The sequence below is a fragment of the Cladophialophora yegresii genome, assembly GCF_000585515.1.
Source record: "Cladophialophora yegresii CBS 114405 chromosome Unknown aczIN-supercont1.2, whole genome shotgun sequence".
NCBI classification, from domain to species: Eukaryota; Fungi; Ascomycota; class Eurotiomycetes; order Chaetothyriales; family Herpotrichiellaceae; genus Cladophialophora; species Cladophialophora yegresii.
The window spans coordinates 4,025,130-4,048,556 of record NW_006913046.1 but is presented as its reverse complement, the minus strand read 5'-3'; the positions used below and the strand labels follow the sequence as shown (position 1 = coordinate 4,048,556).

Sequence of the window (23,427 nt, the reverse complement as noted above, 5' to 3'; positions counted from 1 at the left end):
CGAACCGCTTAGACAAGCGACTGTTGGCCGAGGCGGCGAAGAGTGGAAAAGACGGACCTAAAGGCGATAAGCGCGACAAGCTTACCACCATCTTACAGAGGGAATGGTTCGACGGATTATGCTGGGCTTGTGGGTCGAGACTATCGTACCGGCGGTTGGCTGATGCTACTGTCCGCACTCCCAGTGAGGCCAACCACCAGTCAGTCCGTGCTGACAACACATCCCCTCACCTTTGGTCAACGCCAGATAAGATCGCCACGACTATACGGACGATATATACTACGGAAGATGAGATGCAGCGACCGGAACACACCTCAGTGGTACATCATGGACATGTCCATGTTGATGGACGTCATTATAGTCATGAACACGTTCGCGAACCGCCGGTGCGGCGGGTCCTTGACCATGATCAGGACTATGTCACCGTCGGCGGGGGTTCTTCTGTTGGACCTGAAAGCGAAATGTCACATGCTGGCGTTTCCTTACAGAACTGCCTCCCGTACAGCTTGTCTTCCTCATTATGCTGACGACGTGGTGGACGTAGTAGAGCTAGCGACCGACGGTCTCAGTGGAGCGTTGTGGCCCTTCTAGCCACAAAGTCGGCTTCGGACAGAGCACGTCTGACTCTTCCGAAATGGCCAACTCTGAGAGACTTCTCCCTGGATCACACCACCCTCCATCCCAGCTGGAGACTCTCATGGTGAACTCAATCGTATCGAACTAAAGGGGCGAGTTACTGAACCGGACAAACGCATTGGGTGTCAGCTTTCTCCAAGGGATAGGGATAGGCACGGGCAGAGCGGTTGATGCTCCGCGTTCTGGGCATTTTACACCGCGTGTTATACTCCTCCTTTGGTTCACGAAGGCTGCACAATGCGATCATTCCAACTGTGGAATAGGGAATCTCGGGGAATTTAATAATCCTTAGTCCTCCTGATCTGGATGCGCTAGATCTGCATCACGGTATGGGTATGGGTCCGGTTCCCCATCACGGCACGATCGAGCATGGCCTGGCAGAGAAGGGTCTGGTAAGTGGCTGATACACCTCCAAAACTCTCTGCCACAGCAGCTTGCGCGCGGAAGAAGAAGAAAAGGTCACATGGAGGAGCAGAGAGTGGAGTACATGAAGAAGTGGAAGGTCTGCGACGAGTACATCGACAATGGAGACCATAGCCTCTTTCACCGATACACCAGGACGTTGATACTTGACAACGTCAAGATGACGACCCTGGAGAGTATCCTTCTTGAGCAACTGGTCAGCAAAGATTTCATGGGGAGAGCCTTCTCCTTCCATTGAAGGTGCGCTGCAGCCGTCCCCCACCGGAATGGTGCCATGGTTCCCTGCTAGCTGGCTGCCTGTTGCCGCGGGGCCAGTGTTGAGAGATTGGAAATCTGCGGCCTAGAAGAAGGACGCCCAGTTTACCGGTGATGGAGGACCGCTTGGCATGCGCGCTATGTCAACAACGGGATCACTCGTCTCTCTCGTCGCGATAGCGGGAATATTGGAGAGGTTTGATACAGCAGTGAGGAGCTACAAGAATCCCGACAAAGCACGTTCGACGCCAGATGAGTGACTTTTTGTGGGACCGCCGCGGAAAGCCAAAGCATATATCGCTGACATGCTCATCTTCTCTAAGACGCTCGAAGAACACTCAAAGCAACTGAGAGTGATGTTCGGTCTGTTTCGCGACAAGGGTATTCGTTTGGCACAGCACAGAGCGTTTATCGGATTCATCCGCAAGGGCGACGTCAAACCCAGTTGCCATCAAAGAGCAACGCAAGCTTTTCCCGGCCACTAGCGGGCAGGGTCGTCTGTCTCGAATGTTTCAAATACTGGTCAGTTCTTCTTCTGCGGATGGAAATACTGGGCGATGTACACAAATGGTAGACGTCAATGAAGCCACCTGGAATGGACTTCTCTCCTGGGCAGGGGCCGTCCGCTGGCGGCGGGAGCTTATATACTCTTTCGTTGATCCTGGCTGGATCTTTCCGTGAACAAGAGGGGTCCTGCTACGTTCGCACGCTTGGTCTGCTTGCCATCGGTACCCATCAGGCAAGTACTCTGGAGATAATCAGACCGGCCCAGTCCTTATGAGACCATGCCAAACGCAAAGTCAATCCAGCCTACGCCTTGGGATCGCGGCATCCACCTAGCCGCTAGCCCAACGACCAGGTCGCCGGGTGCTTCTCTTCAGATCGTGTCGGCCTGGATATATATATTCATATCCGAAGTTGAGATGGTGACTCCGCCGCAGGAGGGGTCGAGAGCATCAACAACACGCTGTCGGCCCCTACCTTGGCGAAGACCCTATCAGGGCCTAGTCCAACACGATAACGCAGAACGAAGCACTGTCTGGCGCCTCGTGTGCGGCTCCCTGTCCATGCACGCGGCTCTCCTTGCTGAGAGACAAGTGTTGCGTCAGTACCAAGACACTGCACTTGTGACCAGCACTCCAGTCATAGCCTGGGCTTAGCAAGTGCCGGCCATCCCTCCATCGAGGTGGTCTGGCTGCAGATAGTCCTGCAATTCCTCATGTGCGAGCGAGGCTCTGAACTTGTCTAGAGTAAGGGCGGCGTTCCGGCATCTCTGTTCTGGGCGTTGTGGTGTGGAACTGGACACCCCTTTGCATCGCCGTGCTCGTTCGTTCTCCTCGAAGAAGCTTGTGGAATGAGCCCTCCTGCCAACACTGCCCGTGGCGGGGACGTTCAGTATCTGCCCTGCGGATGTTATTACCCTACCCCTTCCTGTCGAAATTCCTCACTTTCTGTTCGTTCTTAGCGAGGCTCTAGACGTCTATATATAAGGCCGGTATCACTCCCGACCATGCCGGGAGAGACGGATCTGCACTCTATCGCCTCACTGCCATGTCTCCTTCTTCCTAATGGGTAAAAACGGGCGGTTAAACGTTCTCTTATGGTTAATCGGTATCTCATGGCATAGTCACATGGTTCGATCAAGACGCCCGACCACGCCTAGTGTGATGGGGCTGAGAGAGAGGTCAGGGGTTGGCAAGGCTGCCACTTCTCTGGACAATGTCCAGCCTAGTAACCGAGCGTTCTGATTGGCTGGCACTTTAGCGCAAGGCTGCGCTTCTTTTCCTTTTTTGCTTACTTTACGGATAGTACATAGACAACCAACAGGACAGACAAGCAACGTATGCAATACAGACACTCTACTCAAGACCTTTGCGCTGTTGCTTCAAGATGTAGTGTGTGGTTTGGTTTGAGAGGCCCTGCCAGCCGCCACACGAGAGGCATACCCGTCTGGCCATGACGCCTCGCTCCAGTTCACTAGCCTTGTTGCTTGTCCCGAGATCAAGGAATGGTGTGGCCCCTGCTTGCCGTCGACGTGGAGGTGAACCGTGGAGGTGAACCGTGGACGAGATTGAGCATTCGATGGGGCTCGAGGTCGGGTTGAGTGTCGCCAGATTGCCGGGAGATGCGCCACGCCGAGTGCCTACGTTAGGTTTCCAGGTTGCCGAAACCTACTCGTCGCAACTGTCCCGACATACAATTCAGGGCGTCTGTCTGCGGAGCAACAAACAAGACAACGAGCCAGCTGGTGAGCGTGGTAACAGTATGATTACGGCTTTTCGAATTCCTGGTACACTGAAGGTGAGGGCTCCTCCTAGCAGATGACGCGTCGGATTAGCCATAGGAGAGCAGTCCAGACGGTCTTGAGCAGTCATGAGAGAGCAGAGGTATCAGACGGGTCGACTGTATTGGAGAACCGCCATCAGTGCGAAGTATATAGCCGCTAGTCAGGTCGTATCACGATGAGCTCGTAGTAGAGCGTAGCTTGTTCTCCGGTCCACACCTAGGCTGCCGAGCAGAGCGCGCTATTCCTCGATACTTTCTAACCATGGTGTGGGTGGCCTTGTACATTACGAGCATGGTCGCGTTCGTTCGGACCCTCCGTAAATAGAAGGCTACATTAGAGGATGCCATTTCCGCCTTGGGCCTCCCGTTCACCTCATTGCACAATGGCGGTAACAACGCGGTCTTCGAGTTGTCTGTCTTTCTCTCCTACTGTCTCGTCAACAGCAACGACATCTCAGCCGTCACTACCCTCGGCCGCTTCCTCCGTGCTAGGGGGAGGACCCGCAGAGCCATCAGGTTCATGTCATCCACCGAGAAATCGAGAGGGTTCTTTCGATAGCCAGCAATTTCTAGCGCCCATCTGGGCCTAGACTACGCGTATCATACGGTCGGGCTCGGACAGGTTGCTAACTTGTGTGTATGTCCCCAGGGGTAAGCATATGCCTCAGCAAAGCTACTCCAGTTGACAAAAAGCGAGCTCGCTAAGACCGCAAGAACGAGAAACTTCAGAATATAAAGACGGAAGATAATTTTGATGTATTGGACCGAGATACTGCTGTAGCAGCATTCCAACAGTTCTTCAAGCTAGGGTTGAGATGCATCTCCTCATTTCGGTCCCTTTTGACACTCAGTCCATCACCCAGTCTTGTTACCACCATGATCCCTTTCAAGAGAAAGGCCACCCTCGCCGGATGGGTAGAAGATCGAAGGCCCTGCTTCAGCACACCGCTTGGTCCCACTCAACGTGCATGCCAAACGAACGCCTGGAGATCCGAAGCGTCCGCCGAGCGGCACGTCAAATGGTTCGTCGTCTGTGGTGTCCACCAGCCCATGGAAAGCCTGGAATGCTGCACGACATGCGCGTTCGACTGCGCGCCATTTGTGACTTATCGCTCCCAGCCCTGTATGGCGGCGAAGACCGCACGCTGCCTGCCGTGGAGGTGCTCGATGCCTGACTCAAGTTTGCACAGGTCAGTGTACCAGAGGCAGATCTTCGCACTACTGTGGCGGAGAGTTCAGAGTGATCAAAGAGGTAAAGTCTTGGTTGAACAGCCTCAAGGCAGACGTTCGTATCCAGATCAAGGATTGAGTTGGCGGTTGGAAGCAACGTTTCGATACGTGCTTCGATACAGAGTGACGATTACCGCGATCAAGTGGTGTTTCTCTCCGAAGATCTGTCACGGGTGATTCGGCGCACCCGAACCCTCCTGGGTGCTTCCCCAGTGCGAGGTAGTGGGGCACCGAAAATTATGATAATAGATTTGATAACGGAAATTTATCCAAATATCAGCATCGCAGCATCAGTGGTTTAGTGGTAAAATCCATCGTTGCCATCGATGGGCCCCGTGTTCGATTCACGGCTGATGCATTTGCCTAAAAGTTTTCTTTTTGGCTCTGTATACGAATTCTTTGGACCGCGTGGGAGTCAAGGGAGCGGGACGAGTTTTTTTATTGTGGTGCACACAGTAGTGGGGTTGGGCGAGAGCTGGATGCGCAAGTGGTGAGATGCACGAATACCTAAGGCACGTGGAAAGGACGGACTTATCCAGGGTACAGAACGTTGATTGCGTCTGTGGCGAGTAATTATCCAGGTCTACAATGTTTGGTCTTCCAGGGTTTATTCAAGCAAGTTCGGGCGACTCTGACATGGCGAGATCCTCTTCATCATCGCCAACGCAAGGTAGAGGGAGCGAACCAGACCATCTCGTTTAGTTCTCACGACATCCTGGCATACACACAAGTACAGTCCGGCTCACGGACAGAGCTTGCGAGAAGCCGCGTATATGACATGAGATATGTGCAGCCTGATCAGATTACCTTCAAAATAGTCCTGTCAAGCAATTTATACAGTCTTGATGCAACCGGTATGTACTCCTGGTATCCACTTCAAAAGACCAGCGCAACCACCATGTAAATCATAGCTTAGCTGATGCCTTCCTTCTTGCCTCCCTTTCCTTGTCCCTCAGCAGCCGTCGCAGAATCTTCCCACTGGGACTCTTGGGGATAATATCAATGAATTCGACGCCACCAGCGAGCCATTTGTGCCGTGCCTTCTCCTTCTCGACATATTTCATGATATCCCGCTTGATCAGGGCGTCGTTCTCCTCCAGACCTACGGATTTCGACTTGACAACAAACGCCTTGGGGACTTCGCCCGCACGGTCGTCCTGGACGGGGACCACGGCGCAATCAGCCACGGAGGGGTGATTGAGCAGACACGCCTCGAGCTCGGCAGGCGCAACTTGCAGTCCCTGGGTGGTGTTAGATTCGTCTGCGCAAAATGTGTTGGAGCAATGCACTTACCTTGACTTTGATCAATTCCTTTATGCGATCCACAACCCAGATGTGCTCATTGCCATTCGGAGACACGCGGAACTCGACCTCATCACCAGTCCGCATGAACCGCCCCTCGGCCATATCCACGAAAGTCTCCTGCGTGGCCTTCTCGTTCTTCAGATACCCTAGCACAACACTGGGCGACTTGACAAGCAATTCACCGGGTTGGTTGTAGCCGGTGATTTCATTGCCCTCGATGCTCATCACTTTCGCCTCGTACCCGGGGATCAGGCAGCCCGAGGAACCGAACCAGATATCCCTGGGAGATGATGAGCACACAACAGTACACGTCTCGGTCAGGCCGTATCCCTGTCGAATCTTCCAGGATGGAAACTGGGATGCCAGCTCCTCGGCCGTTTCCTTGCCTAGTGGAGCCGCGCCGGTGAAGATGGACGTTACACTGGAAAGGTCGAATTTCTTGGTCAAATCCCTGTTCTTGACCATGGCGATGATGATCGGGGGCACGATGTACAGGGTGTTGATCTTGTAGTTCTGAATGGCCGATAGGTAGTTGTTCAGATCGAATCTAGGCAGGATGACGACTTGATCCCCCTGGTACGTCGAGGCATGGCAAATCACAATCAAGGCGTAGATATGCGACTGAGGCAGCAGACCAAGCGCAACCTCGCGATACCCTGGCCCATGTGCCTCGCGTGACGGCTTGTCGTACAGAGAGATCTGGAGCGTGTTGGCGATGACGTTTCGGTGGGAAATCATGACTCCTTTCTATTGTATTCTTGTCAGGACTGCTTTAGCCGTGACTTGTGCGACGGAAGCTTACCGGTAGTCCAGAAGTGCCGCTCGAGTAGCACAGAAAAGCGGTTTGCCTTGCGCCTTGGCCCTTCTCCCATTTTATTGGTTCGAGGTCGGGCAAGGACTCGCCTTCTTTGATCAACTGTGTCAGGGTCTTGAATTCCTTGGGGATAGGAGGATCGTTCGGCATCTCGCAGATGTAGACTCTGTGCTTTGGAATGTTTGATTTGGCCGCAGCGGCTAGGGCGGTTTGCAGCAAAGGCATGACGGTAAAGAGGACTTGGGCGCCAGAATTGGTCAATTGATGCCGTAGCTCGTCGGCGTTGTAGGCTGCGTTCGCGGGAGACGATATGCCGTTGAGTCTGTGGATCGCCCAATTCAAGGTCATGATATCGATCTACCCAGCTGTCAGATGTGTGTGCGTGTGAAACCTGTCAAACCCGGGGTTTCGCATACTGTGTTTAGCGCAAATACACCGGCCACCTTGTCATATTCCGTGCCGGCATTGACCTTCCAGCCAAATTCCTTCGCCAATGCGCGAGATAGGCTGTCCACATCTTTTTTCTGCTGTGACGCCGAGATGGACTTCCCTGTCAGACCGCAGGTGTAGGCGGCCTTGGACTCAGCGAAAGGCAGCCGCCCGTGTTTCTCATCCAGCATAAATTCGCATATCGGGACGGTATCTGGGACTTCGGGAAGCTGGGGTACCCAGCTCATAGGCTTGAACACCATGTTTGCGATTGTAGACCGACGCAGTGGAAGAATCGAAATCACGAGGGAAGATGGCCGCCGCGTAAGAAGTCTTCCTTAGTGTCAGAAAAACCCTCCGGACCCAGACCGCAGTATGATCAACAAAGACAGAGACCAACGGCAGGTACGGTGCTCGGTCGGACGAGCTCCATGGGATTTGGGAACGCGACAGCTCGCAGCACTGGGTTGGGCTAGGTCTGGGGTGGCGTGGGTGGTTCTTTAGCCGAGGTAAAGAAAGCCCGTCAGCTTAGCGGAGCCTTTACCCCAGAGAGATGACCTAAGACGATGTGAGTAACTCAAGCCGTTTGGTGTGGGCGTGGCTGTGGCTCTGTTCTCCGCCGGCCTCCCACCGGGGCTCGCAGTTTCTGGCATACACAGTACTCGTACGAGTAAGGTCTGGGCGTGCGCCCACGGTGGTGACGGCAGCTGGTGGCAGTCAGGCTTAGCTAACTCACGGGACGGATGGTGCACCACGCGCCTACTGTGTAGATGCCCCGTGGGACGGCCAGAGCCTGCAAACCAAACGCGATTCAGCAGCTTATGAACGCCGACAAAATGCCGTGGCTGCCCAACATCAAACCATTGCCCTTCCTACTCAGTAGACCGAGGCGCAAGAAGATTCGGATGGAAACGGAGAGCAAGGCTCACGGGACTCTCCTAGAGCGGGACAAACATTGCACATGCTCGGGCTCCCGTGAGGCCGAATTGGTGCCCACAGACGACTCCTAGATGGGTACTGCGGATAGAGTACAGTTCCTGAGAACGGCCGACTTATCTACATATAGGTCTGTGGGAGCAGGATCGAAAGATAACATAGTGCAGCGGTTTACGACATCGGGAAGGAGGTCCCATATCCTGTCTAATGTCCAACTTGCTCAGTATGGCCAACATACCTAGGTAGCTACTGTTCGCAGTACGAGGTACAGGAACACCCCTCCTCGAGGCACTTGCCCACAGGACGATGGCACCGAGACCGCGAGGCTATTGCACAGAGTTGGCGCCAGTCCCCTGAGTGCTAGAAATGTATACCACGATTCAACTCCAGATCTTGAGCCCCCTTGGCGCTTCGTCGTCGAGGACTCCAGAAATCGAGCAGTGCCCGAGCCCATGGTTACCCTTAACATTTGAGCCTAACCACTGCATGCGAAATCCGACTGTGTTATTATCAGATAGCCTGTTGGCATACGAAGGCGAATCGGTAGTACTTGTGAATCTAGCTGACTGCAACAAACGTACCGCTTTCCAGAAAATGAAGACGCACAGTGGTCAATTAGCTAGTGCAAGAATGGTCATCTTGCGATGACATTATGCGCGTCACACAATTGTTTTGTGCGGACTGAGTTCGAGGTTCATGGCATGCAAGCCATTCCTGATCCCTTACCTCCTGCGCGAAGTGGTGTTGACGTCGGGGGGTGATCAGTAGGGAAGAAAATCATAGTTGCAGTAAGCGCCCGTTGGCCTTTCCACGTTCAGGTTGAGAGGAAGCGCCCTGGAAAATCACTGCTTTTTTGGTATCCTGCTAGGGTCATAGCGCTCATGGACATCGATCTTCAAAGATTAACGAGCTTCGGAAAATAAAGAGATGAGATGTGGAACGTGCAATTCAACTCGAAAGGCTGAGCGGCAGCCTCGGGCAGAAGTGGTGGAACCCTGAAACAAAATGACGCATCTGGCTGTCGATCAAGCGAGCGCTCTGCCGCTTGATCGCCACGAAGTCGTCTTCTCAAATTAAACATGGCTTGGACACGAAACATAGTCTCTTCGCTAACGTCGGCGCGTGAGACAGCTTCAAATATCACTGTTGAAATGACAACATTGTCGGAGTTCTGGCAATACTACGCCGTACGGTGCACCCCTTGACGGATTCAGATAAGCCTTATCGGCGAGGTACCATGCATCGTGATCGGACGGACGGCATGGAGCAGCGATAAGCGGGGAGACGGTGGTAATTTTTCTCTTTGCCGAGGACACTCACTCCCCCTTCACATTGGACCACCCAAAACAAAAGTGGGCTTGGTGTGATGCTAACCTGGTAGAGCATCGCTTTCGGCTGTCACTTGCTTGACACTTCCACCGTGGGCCGGCATGCAGTAGCTTGCCGCGGTCGGACCGAATGATGTGAGGATGGTGATAGCAGAGGCAACGTTTCCAGATCTGGGAGCCTTTTATCAGACTCGTGGAAGCCAACACCTATCAAGAAATAGCGAGGCTGGAATTCCAGAGTTTGATATCTGTAGCTGCACAGCGGGACTTCGAGTCTAGACCGTCGTGGAAGCAATTGATCTTCATCCAAGCTTCAGTTGACCAGCCCTGAATGTCAAATGTGAGCGGTATGCATGTCATAATGCACCATCCGGTAATTGTTGTCCGGACGGCAACACCGAGTTGCACAGTAGCCCATGACCATCCAGGATAGCCAGCGCTATGCGAACAATGGTTGTGTCTTAACATTGCTGGCTCACAGATGTTCATTACCTACCCATCGAATGCAATTGAAGGTTGGAACCAAATGCAAAACCTCGAGTACTCAAAGAGCAGTAACAGGAGCGCATCTCACTGGCGAGAGCCTGAAAAGGTCCCCACCCCCGCACTTCGAGGGATGCGCACAAGGTTGCCCACGTCCTTCCAATTCGACACGCGTACCGCCGCCCGGCGGTATGAGATGAGACATGGCCAGTGGTAGAGCTTCCTGATCCTGTACTCTGCAGAGATAGCGAAGCACACCACGGGCATAGCTTGCGCCGGCCACAAGACGAGTTTGCTGTTTTTTGCCACAACCTTGCGACAAAACTTTGAGAGCTTGTGCTGTCGGAAGCCTGTCCGGAAGTGTCAGGCACGTAGGGTCTGAATAGACGGTGAACCAGAATCAATCCTCTCGAACCAAACCACTAGGGTCAATTGCAAGTCCTGTAACACAATTGAATCGTACGCGTGGCGGTGAAATCCAAAGCCACCGGGCATATTGGGGCATATCCTGCAATGAGAAATCACATCTGCAGAGCTCTCAAACCAGGCGCGAACAATGCAGGCGCCACAATCAGAAAAGAATAATGCATGATGCGGTTGCGGCAGCTACTGTAAAGGCAAATCCCGTCCAATCAAGGTCGGAGCAAAAGCTGATCACCAAACCAGGCTCTGCTTCGTCTGCCATAGTCAGTAGATACCTAGGTACGAATCGACTTCATGATTCGTCTGTCGGTGATTCAGCTCCATGCGCATATGTGCTGTGTGAAGCGACTTCCCAAACGGTGGGAATCAGCAACACAAGATGCAAGGACACTGGCCCGGAGGCGAACCAGGGTAGCCATCGAGCTCGAAGGCTAATGTTGTCCCACAGTACCGAGTCGTACTACAGTGTATGTAGAGGTCACCCTCGAGCTTTACGCGGCAGGAACCGTGGGTAAGGTGACCGTAAAGAAACAGCGAGCTGCCACACAAGGGAGGAGCTATGTATGAGGTGAGATTGACTAGCCTTGCAGTGAAGGCGAGCAACCAAGGGGTCTACTCATATGTTCGGGCATTGACCACTCAGGCAGACTCTCAGGGTCCTTGTAGATTTCTCACGGGAGTGAAGTCCGTTGGTGCACGTCCTATACCAGTGATGAGTATTAGACAGGTGGCAGTGGGGTACGTCGGAATAAAGCCCAATCAAGGACCCGGAGGTCGGAGTTGTAAGTGCACTGTGATTTGTCTATGAAGCTTTCTTGAAATCAGGACAGGCACACGGACTTGCGCGGTTATTTCGATCCAGCGATGCCACATGCATGAGGGAGCTCCGTGTCTGGTGCTCTGGATTGCGGAGTGGTACACAGTTATTCGGGCGCGCTGGGAGGGTGAGGCAGTTGGAGATCTGCTATAGATGTATGTACTGTACCACGAAAATCCCTGTAAATTTCATGGTCCAAGAGAACGACATTCTCACCAGGGCATGGCCTCGGCGCAACCGGGGCGGCTGCATTTCGAAGGAATCGTCGTCGTCAGTGAGTTTTCTTGACTTTCGTCCGCCTCATCAATCAGCGTCATCCATTTGGTGTCCACAGGCTCCGCCCTGAATTCACGCACAGCTCCCTTTCACCTCATTGCCTCGATCTTTCATCTTTTCTTTTCGTCTGTAGCTTGTTGCCAGCGGCCTTTCACCCGAGCAGCACGACTGCCTCATTCACTGTTCTTGATTTTGTCTCGGTCATCTTCGCTCACTCGAAGAAACCAGCAGCCGATGGGAGCTTCTCCAAAGATTGTTGCTTTTCTTGATTGTCCTGTCCTTCCAAAAAAGGCCATTGAAGGATCCACCCCGGAAATAAGACATTCGTCTATCACTCACTTTCGGTCAGTCTCCCGCTCCTCCTGTCCCTGTAAACCTGCGTCCTGCGAGTCTTTTTGCAACCTTGCTCTCCGCTTTCCCATCTCTCGCTTGGTGGCTGAATTCGCGAGCTCCTGCCGCACCTGCAACCTCGCACCCTCAACGTTGGGCCTGCTGCCAATCTCTGCCACGCCACCTCCACTCTCCTTCAAGCCTTGCTTTACTTAGACTTACTGTTTGGCAAAAGCGTCCCGTTTTCAGCATCTGCCGCCTGTAAGGCATAATTCTCATATGGAGGAGTAGACAGTCCGCTATCAGGCTCCTGGGTCACATCACATCTCAGACGAAAGCCCAGTTTCCCGCTGCCACGAAGAAGTCTCATGTCGAGACGCGCAATTTCGACCGCGCTTGCATCCATCTCGACATACAACAGCTGTCCCTCGGCGCGTCGTAAGGCATATTCCTACTGAAGAAGGAAGAGCTCGAGCGCGGATATTGGGTCGGCATTGCTACCTCTCGACGGCCGCTCAAAGGTGGTTTCGAGCCCAATCACTTGACGGCGACCTCCCTCTGAACAGACCTATCCCGCTCACGTTCGATGCGATAATCCGGCGGCTCAACACCTTGGCACGATCAATAAGGTGGTAACATTGGAGGGCTCTCACTCGTGCATACACCAAGAGCACTGCAATGCAGCAATAGGTGGAACAGCTTTCTCCCTCTCAATGGTTGTCTCCATGTTCCCGGGCTCGTCTTGGACGGCCCGGTTTCTTTACACGGCCGTGTTCTCTCTGTGGTTGTCGCAGGGTCATGGGCTCGACATTTCTTATTGCTCCTCGGAGAACAACGCAGGCAGCTATCCCAGCTGTAAGTATTCCTCCCATTGTTGAGTCGATCCAACTACTGACGGTTGGCTTTAGTTTATAGCGAATTTCAGTCAAATGGGTTATGTCAGACCCACTGTCAAGGCTCTTACGCATTCGCGGTCCTCCAAGGCTACTATTGCTGGTGCTCTAACTACATTCCCACACAGCAGGAGAGCACATACAACTGCAACCAAGTGTGTCCCGGCTTCGGCTCTGAATGGTGTGGATCCACCAGTGATGGCCTCTATGGATATTACCTGTTGAGCGCCGGAGTCCCTTTGGGAACCTCGGGTTCTGGTTCAAGTACAGCATCATCAACATCCTCAACACCGTCTCAATCTACATCCCCACCGGTTAGTATTGAAACCTCCACCTTCGCATCCTCCTTCCTATTGGATACTGGGTCAGCCACATCCTCTCGTTCCTCCTCTACCTGGCCAGTGTCTCCTTCTTCTTCAGTGGTAACACCTGGACCCTCTCAGAGCTCTTCCGAGGCTAGCATTGTGACTTGGTCAACGGACACTTCGTCGACCTCAACAAGCTCCCTTGTATGAGAACCCAACCTAAAACCTACATCCCCGATCCTCCTACCTACCTTAACCTACTTCCAATGTTCTTGACTGACGAGATTAAAATCTAGCCAACTTCAATACCTCCGCCCTCCCCGACAATTCTCCCGCCTTCGTCGTCTACTCCCGCCCCCACGGAGGTATACACGAGTGTAACCACGGTGACAGGCGAAGTCCGTACCGTGGTCGTGACACCATCTCCCAAGGCTTCAACGGACGCCACCTTAGGGCAAAGCTCTACCGGTGAAGGCGGCGGCGTCAGCACTGGCAAAGTCGTCGGGATCGTGCTGGGCGTTGCACTCGGCATCGGCATCTTGATTGGAATTGCGGTTTACCTTTGGTTCCGTCGGCGGCATAATAGAGTGCAGGAGCAAGCCCAACCAGAAGCGGCTTTCGTCCCTCGAACTGGAGACAGCTCCCCTCCCAACATTGTCCCGTCTCGGCAAGTCAGTCAAATGTCGACGGCTGGATTACTTGGTTCTAAAGTTCCGCGGATCAATACGTCCATGGGGATCTTAGGCGGTGACTTACGGAGTGCTGATCCAGTCATTCCGTCGGCCACCGCGTCCGATCGCCGGAGTTTGGGCACGGATCAAAGACTGAATCCGTATGCTTTGTACATGAGTGAGCAGGGTCGCGTTAGCAACGTGTCCCTCCAAGACAACCAGGACTATTCGAGGCAACTTCGCGTAAGTCCGGTCCAGCGAGTGTTCGGAGGTTGACGACTCACTATGTGCTAGGTGGCCAACCCAGATTAATCCGACTGCACAACCGGTCTAGAGCCGGCTAATAGACATCCGGTTGCAAGGGCCTGAGACCCGTGGCATACGGCTTTGGTAAAGAAGACCCAAAAGCACAACATACCCCGGGGCGGCGGAGTAAAGCCTCGCCACGAGCATTAGTCTCGTAGGGCTATTATCGGACCCACAAAAGACGATGATTTTGCACAGAAGCAATGATCTTTACGACGAGACGAGGTGTCAGTTTCCGACGACTTGCAACAATTGACCCAAGCATGTTGATCAGCATTGGAGGCGTTCACGAGGCGATGTACATTTAACATAGCGAAAGAGGGCGTATGGCAACAGGACACGCACGAAAGGGGATTTTGTATGAAATAGGGTCCGGCGTTCGACATACAACGGTGGGGACATGGAGCAGACCACGGCGAATTCTGGGGCATCAGCCTTGTGCGTCCACCTGTGCACGTTGTACAGGGATTGGTACTGAAAATGGCCGAGGGGACTTGTACAGCATTTAACTCGGTTGTTCGGTGGCCTTTTGCGGTCTCGAGAAACTGCACAAAGTGTCTATATAGATGAGCTGAAGACAAAAGTGTGGACTTTTGCTCGCCCAAGTGGCCTTTTCCGTGATGGAGCAAAAGAATGTGAGCTATGGTTGATTGATGCCCAAGGTCCCTGGTGGCAAGGCTGTGAGGATCTGCTTTGGCTTGGGCTTCGACCTGCTTTCAGGCTGGGATTTTGAGTCACTGAGTTTCGGGCCAACCCGTCGGCAAGCATCTCTGTGCCTGACCCTTGTTGCCCGGCTCGAGAGTCGAACATGAAGGCCATCTGTTAGACCAGTCAGTTGCCGAGTGAAGCGAATATTCCAGAAGGCGAGACTCGGCCGACCTGGATGCCACCAGTTGCAGTCAGCTGTTGATAACAGAACGAGCCTGTAGCATTGTTCTGGGAGTGCTTTGCATTAATTAACCGTGTTGTCAAAGGCACTCCCCACCCATTGGGCTGCGGTGACGTAACCAACAAATCATGCACAGATGACTTGGTCGTTGCTCACGAGAGGCTTTGCTGGCAAAAAAGCCTGCACGTGCCCCCCAGTCGGCGATGTGCAGCCCACCTAAACTAGAAGCCGGTTCCCAGCTGGGCTTCTCTCACCTCACCTGGCGTAACAATCCAATCTGCCCTCGCTCAACCACTGTTTCTTCTGCTGTAACGGCCTTTCTGTTCTTTTCTTCATTTAGCCTGGTGGCCACACAGCTTTTGCAGCCATATACTGTATAAATTTCTCCAAATCCTTGCTTTCCAATAAGCTCCCGCAAGCACCCCGCCGAACCAAACTGCCAACGTAGCGAGCCACATCACTTGATCCAAACTACTCGTCTCTCGACCTCGAGTTGACAAGCTGACCGAGCTGTGAGATGGCAGGACGTCGATATGCCGACGACGTCTCGGTCGACCGCTACGAAGACAGACGGGAAAGTTATGCCTCCCGAAACGGACGTCGCTATTACGATGACCGGTACACCGAGCAGGAGGTAGACTACCGCCGCTCCACCCCTGCACCTGCCGCTGTCCGAGAGCGAGAGACAACGGTGCGTGAGGAGATCCGTGAGCGTCCTGGACGTACCCCTGCATTCCTCGAAGAGGGCTATGGCCGTACCTCGGCAGGCCCGATAGTTCTACGCAAGCGAGAACAAGAAGATTTCGAGTTCGCTGCTCGACCCCGCCGACGGTCGCCTTCGCCCGAACCCGAGAGGAAGGTCGAAAAGGAAGAAATTATAATCAGGCGGGACGAGTCTGAGGTCCGGGCGCCTCCTCCGCGGATAAGAGAGCGGGAGCGCGACGTGGATCGTGAAGAAATCATCATCCGTCGAGACGAAAGGGAACGGTCAAGGCCACCTCCTCGATTCCGAGAAAGAGACGTTGAGCGTGAGGAAATCATCGTCCGTCGAGATGAACGCGAGAGGGATTTCCGATCGCCGGCCCCGAGGGATATCAACTCCTCAAGAGAGGAGATCGTCATCCGGCGCGATGAGCGGGAGCGCGAGGCCGTTCGCTCGCCACCGCCACGGGCGGTCAATTCTTCTCGGGAGGAGATTGTCATCCGCCGTAACGAAGAGGAGGACCGACGCTCGCGGTACTATGACGATGACGATGTCATCTCCAGGAGAGGTGACTACGATCGGAGACCCGCTCGAGGAGAGGTTGATAGGCAAGAGATCATTATCCGCCGTGATGAACAGAACTCTGACGCCCGGCGCTACGATGACTATCCGTTGACTCGACCCAAGTCGCACGAGCGAGCCAGATCGAGGGCACGACGGTCAAGTGATGCGTCTAACGAGGAGATCATCATTCGTAGTGAGGAGCGGGAAGGACGCGGCGGGACCCGCAATCAACAAGAAATCATCATCCGACGCAGTTCTCGCTCTCGGTCTCCCGCCACATCGGTGACGTCTGCTCGCACTGCTCCCCCTGTTGCCCTTCCTCCCCCGGAGCCTCCGGTCATTAATGCGCCTACCATCCACCAAGAAGTGATTACACATCATCGGCATATCGATCATGGCTTCGAGGTAGCAATTCCCACGCGACCACGGGTGATCGAGAGACCGCCGTCGCCTCCCAGCCCCCCACTTGCACCACTTCCACCCCCTCCACGTGAACGAGCTCGGTCGGAGGAGCGGATCGAGATCAGCAGGGTGCAGACCCGCAACGGCCGCACCGAGGCCGAGGACATTGTTATCGACCGGAAAGAAAGAGATGCGCCGATCACACCGAGAAGTATGACGCCGTACAACCATCCTCCGCCAGCACGTGAGCCGTACCACGAACCTGCACTACCTCGTCGTGAACAATACCGTGGACATGACCGCGACGTGCAAGAAGAAGCAGAATACTACAACTCCCGTGCTATGGATCGAGCCTACATTGGTGAGGGCTACCATGGAGCCACTCGTGATTGGGCTATAGTGGATGTACCTCCTGGCACCAACCGTGTACGAGTGGACGGTGTCGGCGGAGCCAGTCAGGAGATTACCTGGCAGAGATACAATGGAGTGAGGAGAAGCAAGTTTATCCCTGACGGGGTTGATGATGGCTACGACGTTGCCCCGCCTCGACCGACTCCCCTGCCTGCGCCGCTGCCTGCACCACTACCTGTTCCTCTTCCACACCCCGCACCTCTGCCCTCAGCCAACGGCGAGATAGCGCGCCGGTATGGCAGAGAACGTAACCCCAAAGACGGTCTGTGGACAGAAGTGACCAAGGATCTGGTCGTCAAAGAAGCCATCCAGGAGATGGGTTACGAGTTCGAGGAGACTGATGACTTCTACTACATCATAGCCTACTTGCGCTACGTAAGTCTACATTGAGTGTCTCGCCACGTCGAAGATAGTGACTGATTGACCAATCACAGGAGGATATTGCGCGCCTGGTAGGCCTGTCGGACGACATCCGGAAAGAACGCCGCAAGCGCATCAAGGAGATCGAGTGGGAGAACAGGGTACTCCCGCCTCCCATTGAAGAACCTGCGCCTCGTCCGCTGGCGATCGAGCCCCCGCCACCCCCGCGGCCGCGTCAGGAATGGGACCGAGAGGAGGAGAGGTATATCGAGCGCGAAGTCCTCTACCGGGGTGGTCGACCACCGCCACCTCCAGGCTGGAGACGTTGAAAGCGGCAAACCGCATGCATAAATCTGTTCTAGATTGGTTATATTGATGATCTGATGATCTGATGTTTGATGATCTGATGTCGATGGTCACTGATGACGTGGCAATAACGCGAAGAGATTTGCACGAATTTCATATGTTCGACGGGATGCATTTGAGCAAGCGTGGGCACATTGGGCTTATGTAGCGAAGAAAACGATGCCGACCGAAGTGAGATCAAAATGAAATGGGATGAATGACTACTTGTACCCTTGTTCCTGGGAGATTGTTGAAACCTAGGCAATTGCAACGCAGGCAGCGTGAACTGCATCACTGTTTGTCGACCTTCTGTGCATCACTGCATGTCCGCTGTCAGTCTTGTATCATGACACAACACGGACAGCAATCAATACAGCACGACCAGCAGGCCATGGACTGTCCTGTCCTGTCCTAGCTAGGCTTTGAAACTTCCACAGCCATCAGACGCACGACATAAGACTATCACGGCCTGGTTCGCACTTCCACAGCGATCAGGTACCTACCAGCCAGATACAGGTGTAGTGGAATACATAGGATATACACACAGTCTAGTCTACGCCAGGTAGGTGAGCGTCTATATAAAGTATCTACCTAGCTAGCTGTCTGTCCTACGCACAGTATTCAATTCCGAAACAGAAACGTCACGTAATATGGTCGCGGACCAAAAACAGGTCGTGCAAAAGGACCGATAAGGTGGAGGTATGCTTCTCATGGAGCCGCCGTTGGCAACGATGCGGAATAACGTACTGTACAACGCATTGGAATGGGGAGGACTTATTGCTTTGCAGTAGGTAATCAAGTGCCGGGCGGGACTGGAGAGGGTTCAGAATTCAGACACGTTGATTGGGACATGGACTGGGAATAGGATGGGAAGTATCAAGTAGGGAGTGGAAAGTAGGGGGTAGCAATTATCAAGTAGCAAGTAGCAAGTAGCAAGTGGCAAGTAAGATGTGAGAAGTAGGATGTTTCAGTATGGTAAGTTTGTGGCTGCATGGCGCTATGCCCACGGTCATCGTCGTGATCAATCATCGCTATGAGACTGCTATCTCTGTGTCTGAGTACTTTGGTACATGAGGAGGCAGTGTTCATCTCCAGCATAAGTTATGCATCTCGGCGTTGAACTACCGGTGCTTAAAGGGTTAAAGGGCATCTCCAGCATAGGCTGTGCAGCCCGATCGACAGACCGATCGAAAGCCAATTCGAAGCCAATTCTTCGGTCCAATCCCGTCGTGTCTACTCGTCTCCTCTCGTCTTGAACCGACTTATCTTCTTGCCCTACCAGCGAGTCTCGTTGTAGATACTCTGATTACGAGGCTCGTTCTGCACCAAGTATCGAAAGTCACGCCACCACTGAGCGACATCTTCCCTCTCCTGGTCGCGTGCAATCTGCCATGGGTCCGAGGGAGGAGGGGCACCAAGCCGCGCCACCAACTCCGCCAGCGTGTCCGTATCGTTCTTCCTCTCCAAGGCAAGCAGGCACATATCCTCGAGCAGGTCCGAGTACTTGTCCAGGTGTGGCGCATCTGTCGAGCGGAGGAGTTTGTGCATATGATAGCAGCGAAAGGTGTAGTCGATTCGACCTCGCACTTCTTCAAAGACGACCAGCGTGATGGTGAGGCGCTTGTATCGGCTGAAGAAGTCCTTGATGCCCATCATGTTGAAGCCGAGGCCTCTCTTTTCGTAGATTGCGAGGATGACGTGGGCTTTTGGGGCGTTGGGTTCGGCTTCGTAGGCGTCAAGAGTGGAGCGGAGGTTCAAGAGCTCTTCGTGGCCACGGTTGGCGAGGTTCTCGATGTTGGATTCGAGTCGAATGTGGCTGAGGTTGACGTTTACGAATTCCGAGGCCGCCACACAGGGATGCGGTACTGGAAGCTGCTGCGTTTCGGCACCAGAGGAGGGAGAGCTCGTGGGTGGGGCTGCTGGGGAGGGGTCAGAGGCATGGCCACCAGACGTGGCAGAAGCACATTTGTGATGTGTCAGTTTGCGATGGACGTTTCGAATGATGAACTCGTATGTGCCTTTGTTGTGCTCGGCGTTTGCTTCCTGCTCGTCCCGGTTTTGTGCGTAGCTGGTGCGGGAAAGGACAATGACAGCTCGGAGGTGGTCAGTGGTTTCAGAGTGTTGGCTCGCCATGGTGAGTTCTTGTCTGTCGACCACTGAAAGGTGCTCTAGAAGAAGACAGAGAAGATACAAGCAGGAGAAGACCCAGCTGTGCTCAATGATGGGTGTCTGGCTTCTCACAGATCTTCGACGGAAGGGTTGCAACAGGTGAACTCATTCGTTAGGAAGCGAGCAGAACAGATGATGTCGACGTTTGTCAGCGACATTGCAGCCCACAGAAAACAAAAAGCAATATGGAGGACCGTAAATACACGATCCACGAGGAGGAGCGTTCATACCAGGAAGACGTCCCGGGGCGGAGCGTTGGCGCCGGAGATACGTTTTGTACTTTCCTGCAGTGGATGGATAAATCCTCCTCCAAGCAACATCTTCCTGGGAGCAGCCTAGGTGAGTCAAGATGTCTTGGTCCGCAGCCGCTGGCCCAAGATACCGGATACTCCAGGCCAAGGAGTGCCAATACTGCACGGGCAGACATAATGAGGCCAGAGGTCGTCAATGAGGACGGCCACAGACATACTCATGTCGACAGCATCAGCACCAGGGAACAGAGCCCAAGAGTTGAAGTGTCAGGTATTGCGAGGTATACCTACCATATGCCATTGACTGACATGATGTGCATAGTCTCATGCCTGTACCATTATCCTTATGGCAATCTGGGGCAAAGGGTGCTGGCAGCTGGAGCTGGGCTAGGACATCAAGGGACTGACTCTTCACACTGTGGAGATCCTGGTATGAGAGAAAGACGGACGAACACCAAGGGTATTTACTCTGCAGAGAAGCTTCGACGACACGAAGGACGTTGTTGCTGGACTCTTCAGACGCTAGTCGCCTGGAAACCAACTGGGGAAAGCGCCGAAGCAAGAGACGCTAGCACCAACATAGCTAAGCATGCCAGAATATGACGTAGGTTGAGGAAAGCTGGAATTGGGACTAAGCCAGGCCACGCTAAGCCAGATTCGAATCAGAAGGAGCCATTGATGGCACTGTGAGCTCTATCGAGATGTGTCTCTGTCAATTCCAACTCGTAGTGGATGTTTGTGAACACCAACAGTGAGGAGGGCAGGTCTTGGATCGACTGGACTTCCGGCTTGGACTCCCGGAGTGCCCTGCACCACCTCAGCTTCCAACTTGGCGAGAAACTGCCGACCGTTCACAGACCCCGTTTGATGCCATAATGGCTGACCCAACCCAGTCCGAGCAGACTGAGACCATGAACATCTACATCCTCACATACAACTGTGCCCGCACTCTCGTCAATCCTAGCATATTCGCACCACATCTCTTCCACGGTCTTCCGGCCAACAGCCTCTCACCAGAGTTTCTTGTCATTTGCTTACAAGAGTTCGCGCCCATTAGTGCCGCATTCCTGGGCGGATCGTTCCTAACGCCCTACTTCAACGCCTGGAGGGATATCGTCAGACTCGCCTCGAGTTCGAAAGATCACAGCTATGTCAACGTGATAAGCCGCAATGTGGGGATGACAGGGATTATGGTATTTGCAAGGGATGATGTTGCGGATCACGTGAAATGGCTGAGGACAGCTGGAGTTGGGGTTGGACTGGGTGAAATGGGCAACAAAGGCGCAGTTGGGCTAAGGATAGGCTATCAATCACCTGGCATGGCAAGGGAAGTCGAATTCACCTGGGTGTCTGCCCATCTGGCGCCTATGGAGGACGGGCTGGAGAGGCGGAACGAAGACTACAAGAACATTGTGAAGAGGCTGGTGTTTGTCTCGGATTCCAGCTCAAGGAAGCCCGTGGCAGGGGATGAGGAAGATGAAGATGCACCTCTGCTACAAGGCGACGATCCGTCGCAGCAAATCGACGAGGCCTCCGCATGCGGCATGTATGCCTCATCGTCACATCTGTTTTTTGCTGGAGACCTCAACTATCGAACGTCGCTGCTTCGGCCGTCGCCGCAAGACGTGGACGAGAAATTCCCCCACCCAACCACCAACGAGGCTGACCCAAAGCACTTTCAGCAGCTACTTGCAGAAGACCAACTTACTCAGCAGGTCAAGGCTGGAAAGACCCTACACGGCTTGTCCGAAGCACCAATCACTTTTCCGCCCACCTACAAGTACCGCACTGACGGCAACAAGGCTGTCATCTTCGCTAGTGGGGAAGAGGACGATCGACAACACTGGAGCTGGGCACGTCACCGCTGGCCGTCCTGGTGTGATAGGATATTCTTCTGGAACGATCGTGGGAATGGCAATAACATCAAGGTCACTCCGCAAAAGTACACATGTCTACCATTGTTTACAACCTCAGATCATCGTCCAGTAGCGCTGGCTGCTACGGTGCCTTTGAAAGCATTGCCGAACGCAAGGCAGTGGGGTGAAGGTGAAGGTGTGCCAACGGCAGCACCGTTCGACATCGACCCGGACTGGCGGAGCAGACGGGCTCAGGCCCGCAAGAAGGAGCTTGCCGTTGGCCTTATGGCTTACCTGGCGTTGACATGGGAGGGAAACGGATTATTGTTGGCAACGACAATTGGTGCGATTGGAGGGTGGTTGGTTCTCAGATCTCTCCTTACGGGATGAGGTGAAGGTGCGAAGCTTGGTCGGATGCTCGCATTCAGTGGATGGAGCATTCGCCACGGTGGGAAAGCGCATGAACAGAGAATTTTCCATTTCAAGAGTGAACGTGACCACGTACTCGTACGATGAGGAGAGAAAAGGATGTGTGTCGGCTGGCTGATCCATACGAGTGGGGATGTACTCCGTAATTAGCATTCGCCTACAGGAACATGGATCAAGCGACAGCTTTCGAAGAGTCGAAAGCTTCGATGAGCATTCTAGCGTACCATGGAAGGATACTCGGCTGGGAGATTTCCCCTGGTGACCCTGCACATGAACCTGGATCAACACAAGGAAGTTCATCAGAAGATGAGCTTAGCTTGATCGCATGGTGGACACTATGTAAGCCGGCCGTTCCAGAACCCGGCTAACTTCTTGCAACCGTGGGAGACTGAAGGCGCGCTTCATTGGCGGACGGACCGTCGCGCATCTCGATGACTGCAGGTTGTGGTATGATTACTACTGACAAAATACAGTACTATGCGTTGTGCTTCAGTCCGGTTCTTGGGTGCTGAAGTAACGTACGATGGCCATTTCGCTGCCAGTTGCGCTGGCATAGCCGGCCGAAGAGTCCTGACACTCCAAAATATCTGTCCATCCTGTGCCGTCGCACCGGGACAACCATGGCGTCGAGGCCGGAGACAGTCTAGATCTTTCTTTCTGGACTTGTGGTCTGGACCTCAGGCCCATCAGCAGAGTTGCAGGGGTAGCCAAGTGGTTTCAGCTCTGGCGCATGATGGGGTCCCAAAGGATGGAAGTGCCCATTAGGACGGGACATCCGAAATTCGGGTGAAGGCCAGCAAGAACATGTACTCGGGGTTGCAGTGCAGATACACATTGCTCGCAAGAACTAATTGTGCAAAGTCGTTGCCTCCGTGTTGAAACAGGCATAAGATTGAGAACTT

The 23,427-nt window shown here is 53.7% G+C and overlaps 6 protein-coding genes across 6 annotated transcripts; 4 read left to right on the top strand and 2 right to left on the bottom strand.

Annotated features, from left to right (window-relative positions):
* Positions 1 to 965: 965 nt before the first annotated feature.
* On the top strand, positions 966 to 1,297 carry A1O7_03376 (uncharacterized protein; the record flags this gene model as incomplete). The annotated part of the gene is made up of 2 exons (XM_007757396.1): positions 966 to 1,028; positions 1,067 to 1,297. 2 exons carry the CDS (start codon positions 966 to 968, stop codon positions 1,295 to 1,297), a joined length of 294 nt encoding a protein of 97 aa, XP_007755586.1.
* A 4,438-nt stretch (positions 1,298 to 5,735) lies between these two features.
* Positions 5,736 to 7,641, bottom strand: A1O7_03374 (uncharacterized protein; the record flags this gene model as incomplete). The annotated part of the gene is made up of 4 exons (XM_007757395.1): positions 5,736 to 6,071; positions 6,124 to 6,882; positions 6,938 to 7,306; positions 7,366 to 7,641. The coding sequence occupies 4 exons, from the start codon at positions 7,639 to 7,641 to the stop codon at positions 5,736 to 5,738; spliced, it is 1,740 nt and encodes a 579-aa protein (XP_007755585.1).
* A 5,043-nt stretch (positions 7,642 to 12,684) lies between these two features.
* On the top strand, positions 12,685 to 14,152 carry A1O7_03373 (uncharacterized protein; the record flags this gene model as incomplete). Its single annotated transcript, XM_007757394.1, has 4 exons — positions 12,685 to 12,826; positions 12,880 to 13,373; positions 13,466 to 14,083; positions 14,135 to 14,152. 4 exons carry the CDS (start codon positions 12,685 to 12,687, stop codon positions 14,150 to 14,152), a joined length of 1,272 nt encoding a protein of 423 aa, XP_007755584.1.
* Positions 14,153 to 15,552: 1,400 nt separating this feature from the next.
* Positions 15,553 to 17,804, top strand: A1O7_03372 (uncharacterized protein; the record flags this gene model as incomplete). Its single annotated transcript, XM_007757393.1, has 2 exons — positions 15,553 to 17,490; positions 17,550 to 17,804. The coding sequence occupies 2 exons, from the start codon at positions 15,553 to 15,555 to the stop codon at positions 17,802 to 17,804; spliced, it is 2,193 nt and encodes a 730-aa protein (XP_007755583.1).
* A 1,291-nt stretch (positions 17,805 to 19,095) lies between these two features.
* Positions 19,096 to 19,953, bottom strand: A1O7_03371 (uncharacterized protein; the record flags this gene model as incomplete). The annotated part of the gene is made up of 1 exon (XM_007757392.1): positions 19,096 to 19,953. One exon carries the CDS (start codon positions 19,951 to 19,953, stop codon positions 19,096 to 19,098), a length of 858 nt encoding a protein of 285 aa, XP_007755582.1.
* Positions 19,954 to 21,115: 1,162 nt separating this feature from the next.
* Positions 21,116 to 22,486, top strand: A1O7_03370 (uncharacterized protein; the record flags this gene model as incomplete). Its single annotated transcript, XM_007757391.1, has 1 exon — positions 21,116 to 22,486. The coding sequence occupies one exon, from the start codon at positions 21,116 to 21,118 to the stop codon at positions 22,484 to 22,486; it is 1,371 nt and encodes a 456-aa protein (XP_007755581.1).
* Positions 22,487 to 23,427: the final 941 nt, after the last annotated feature.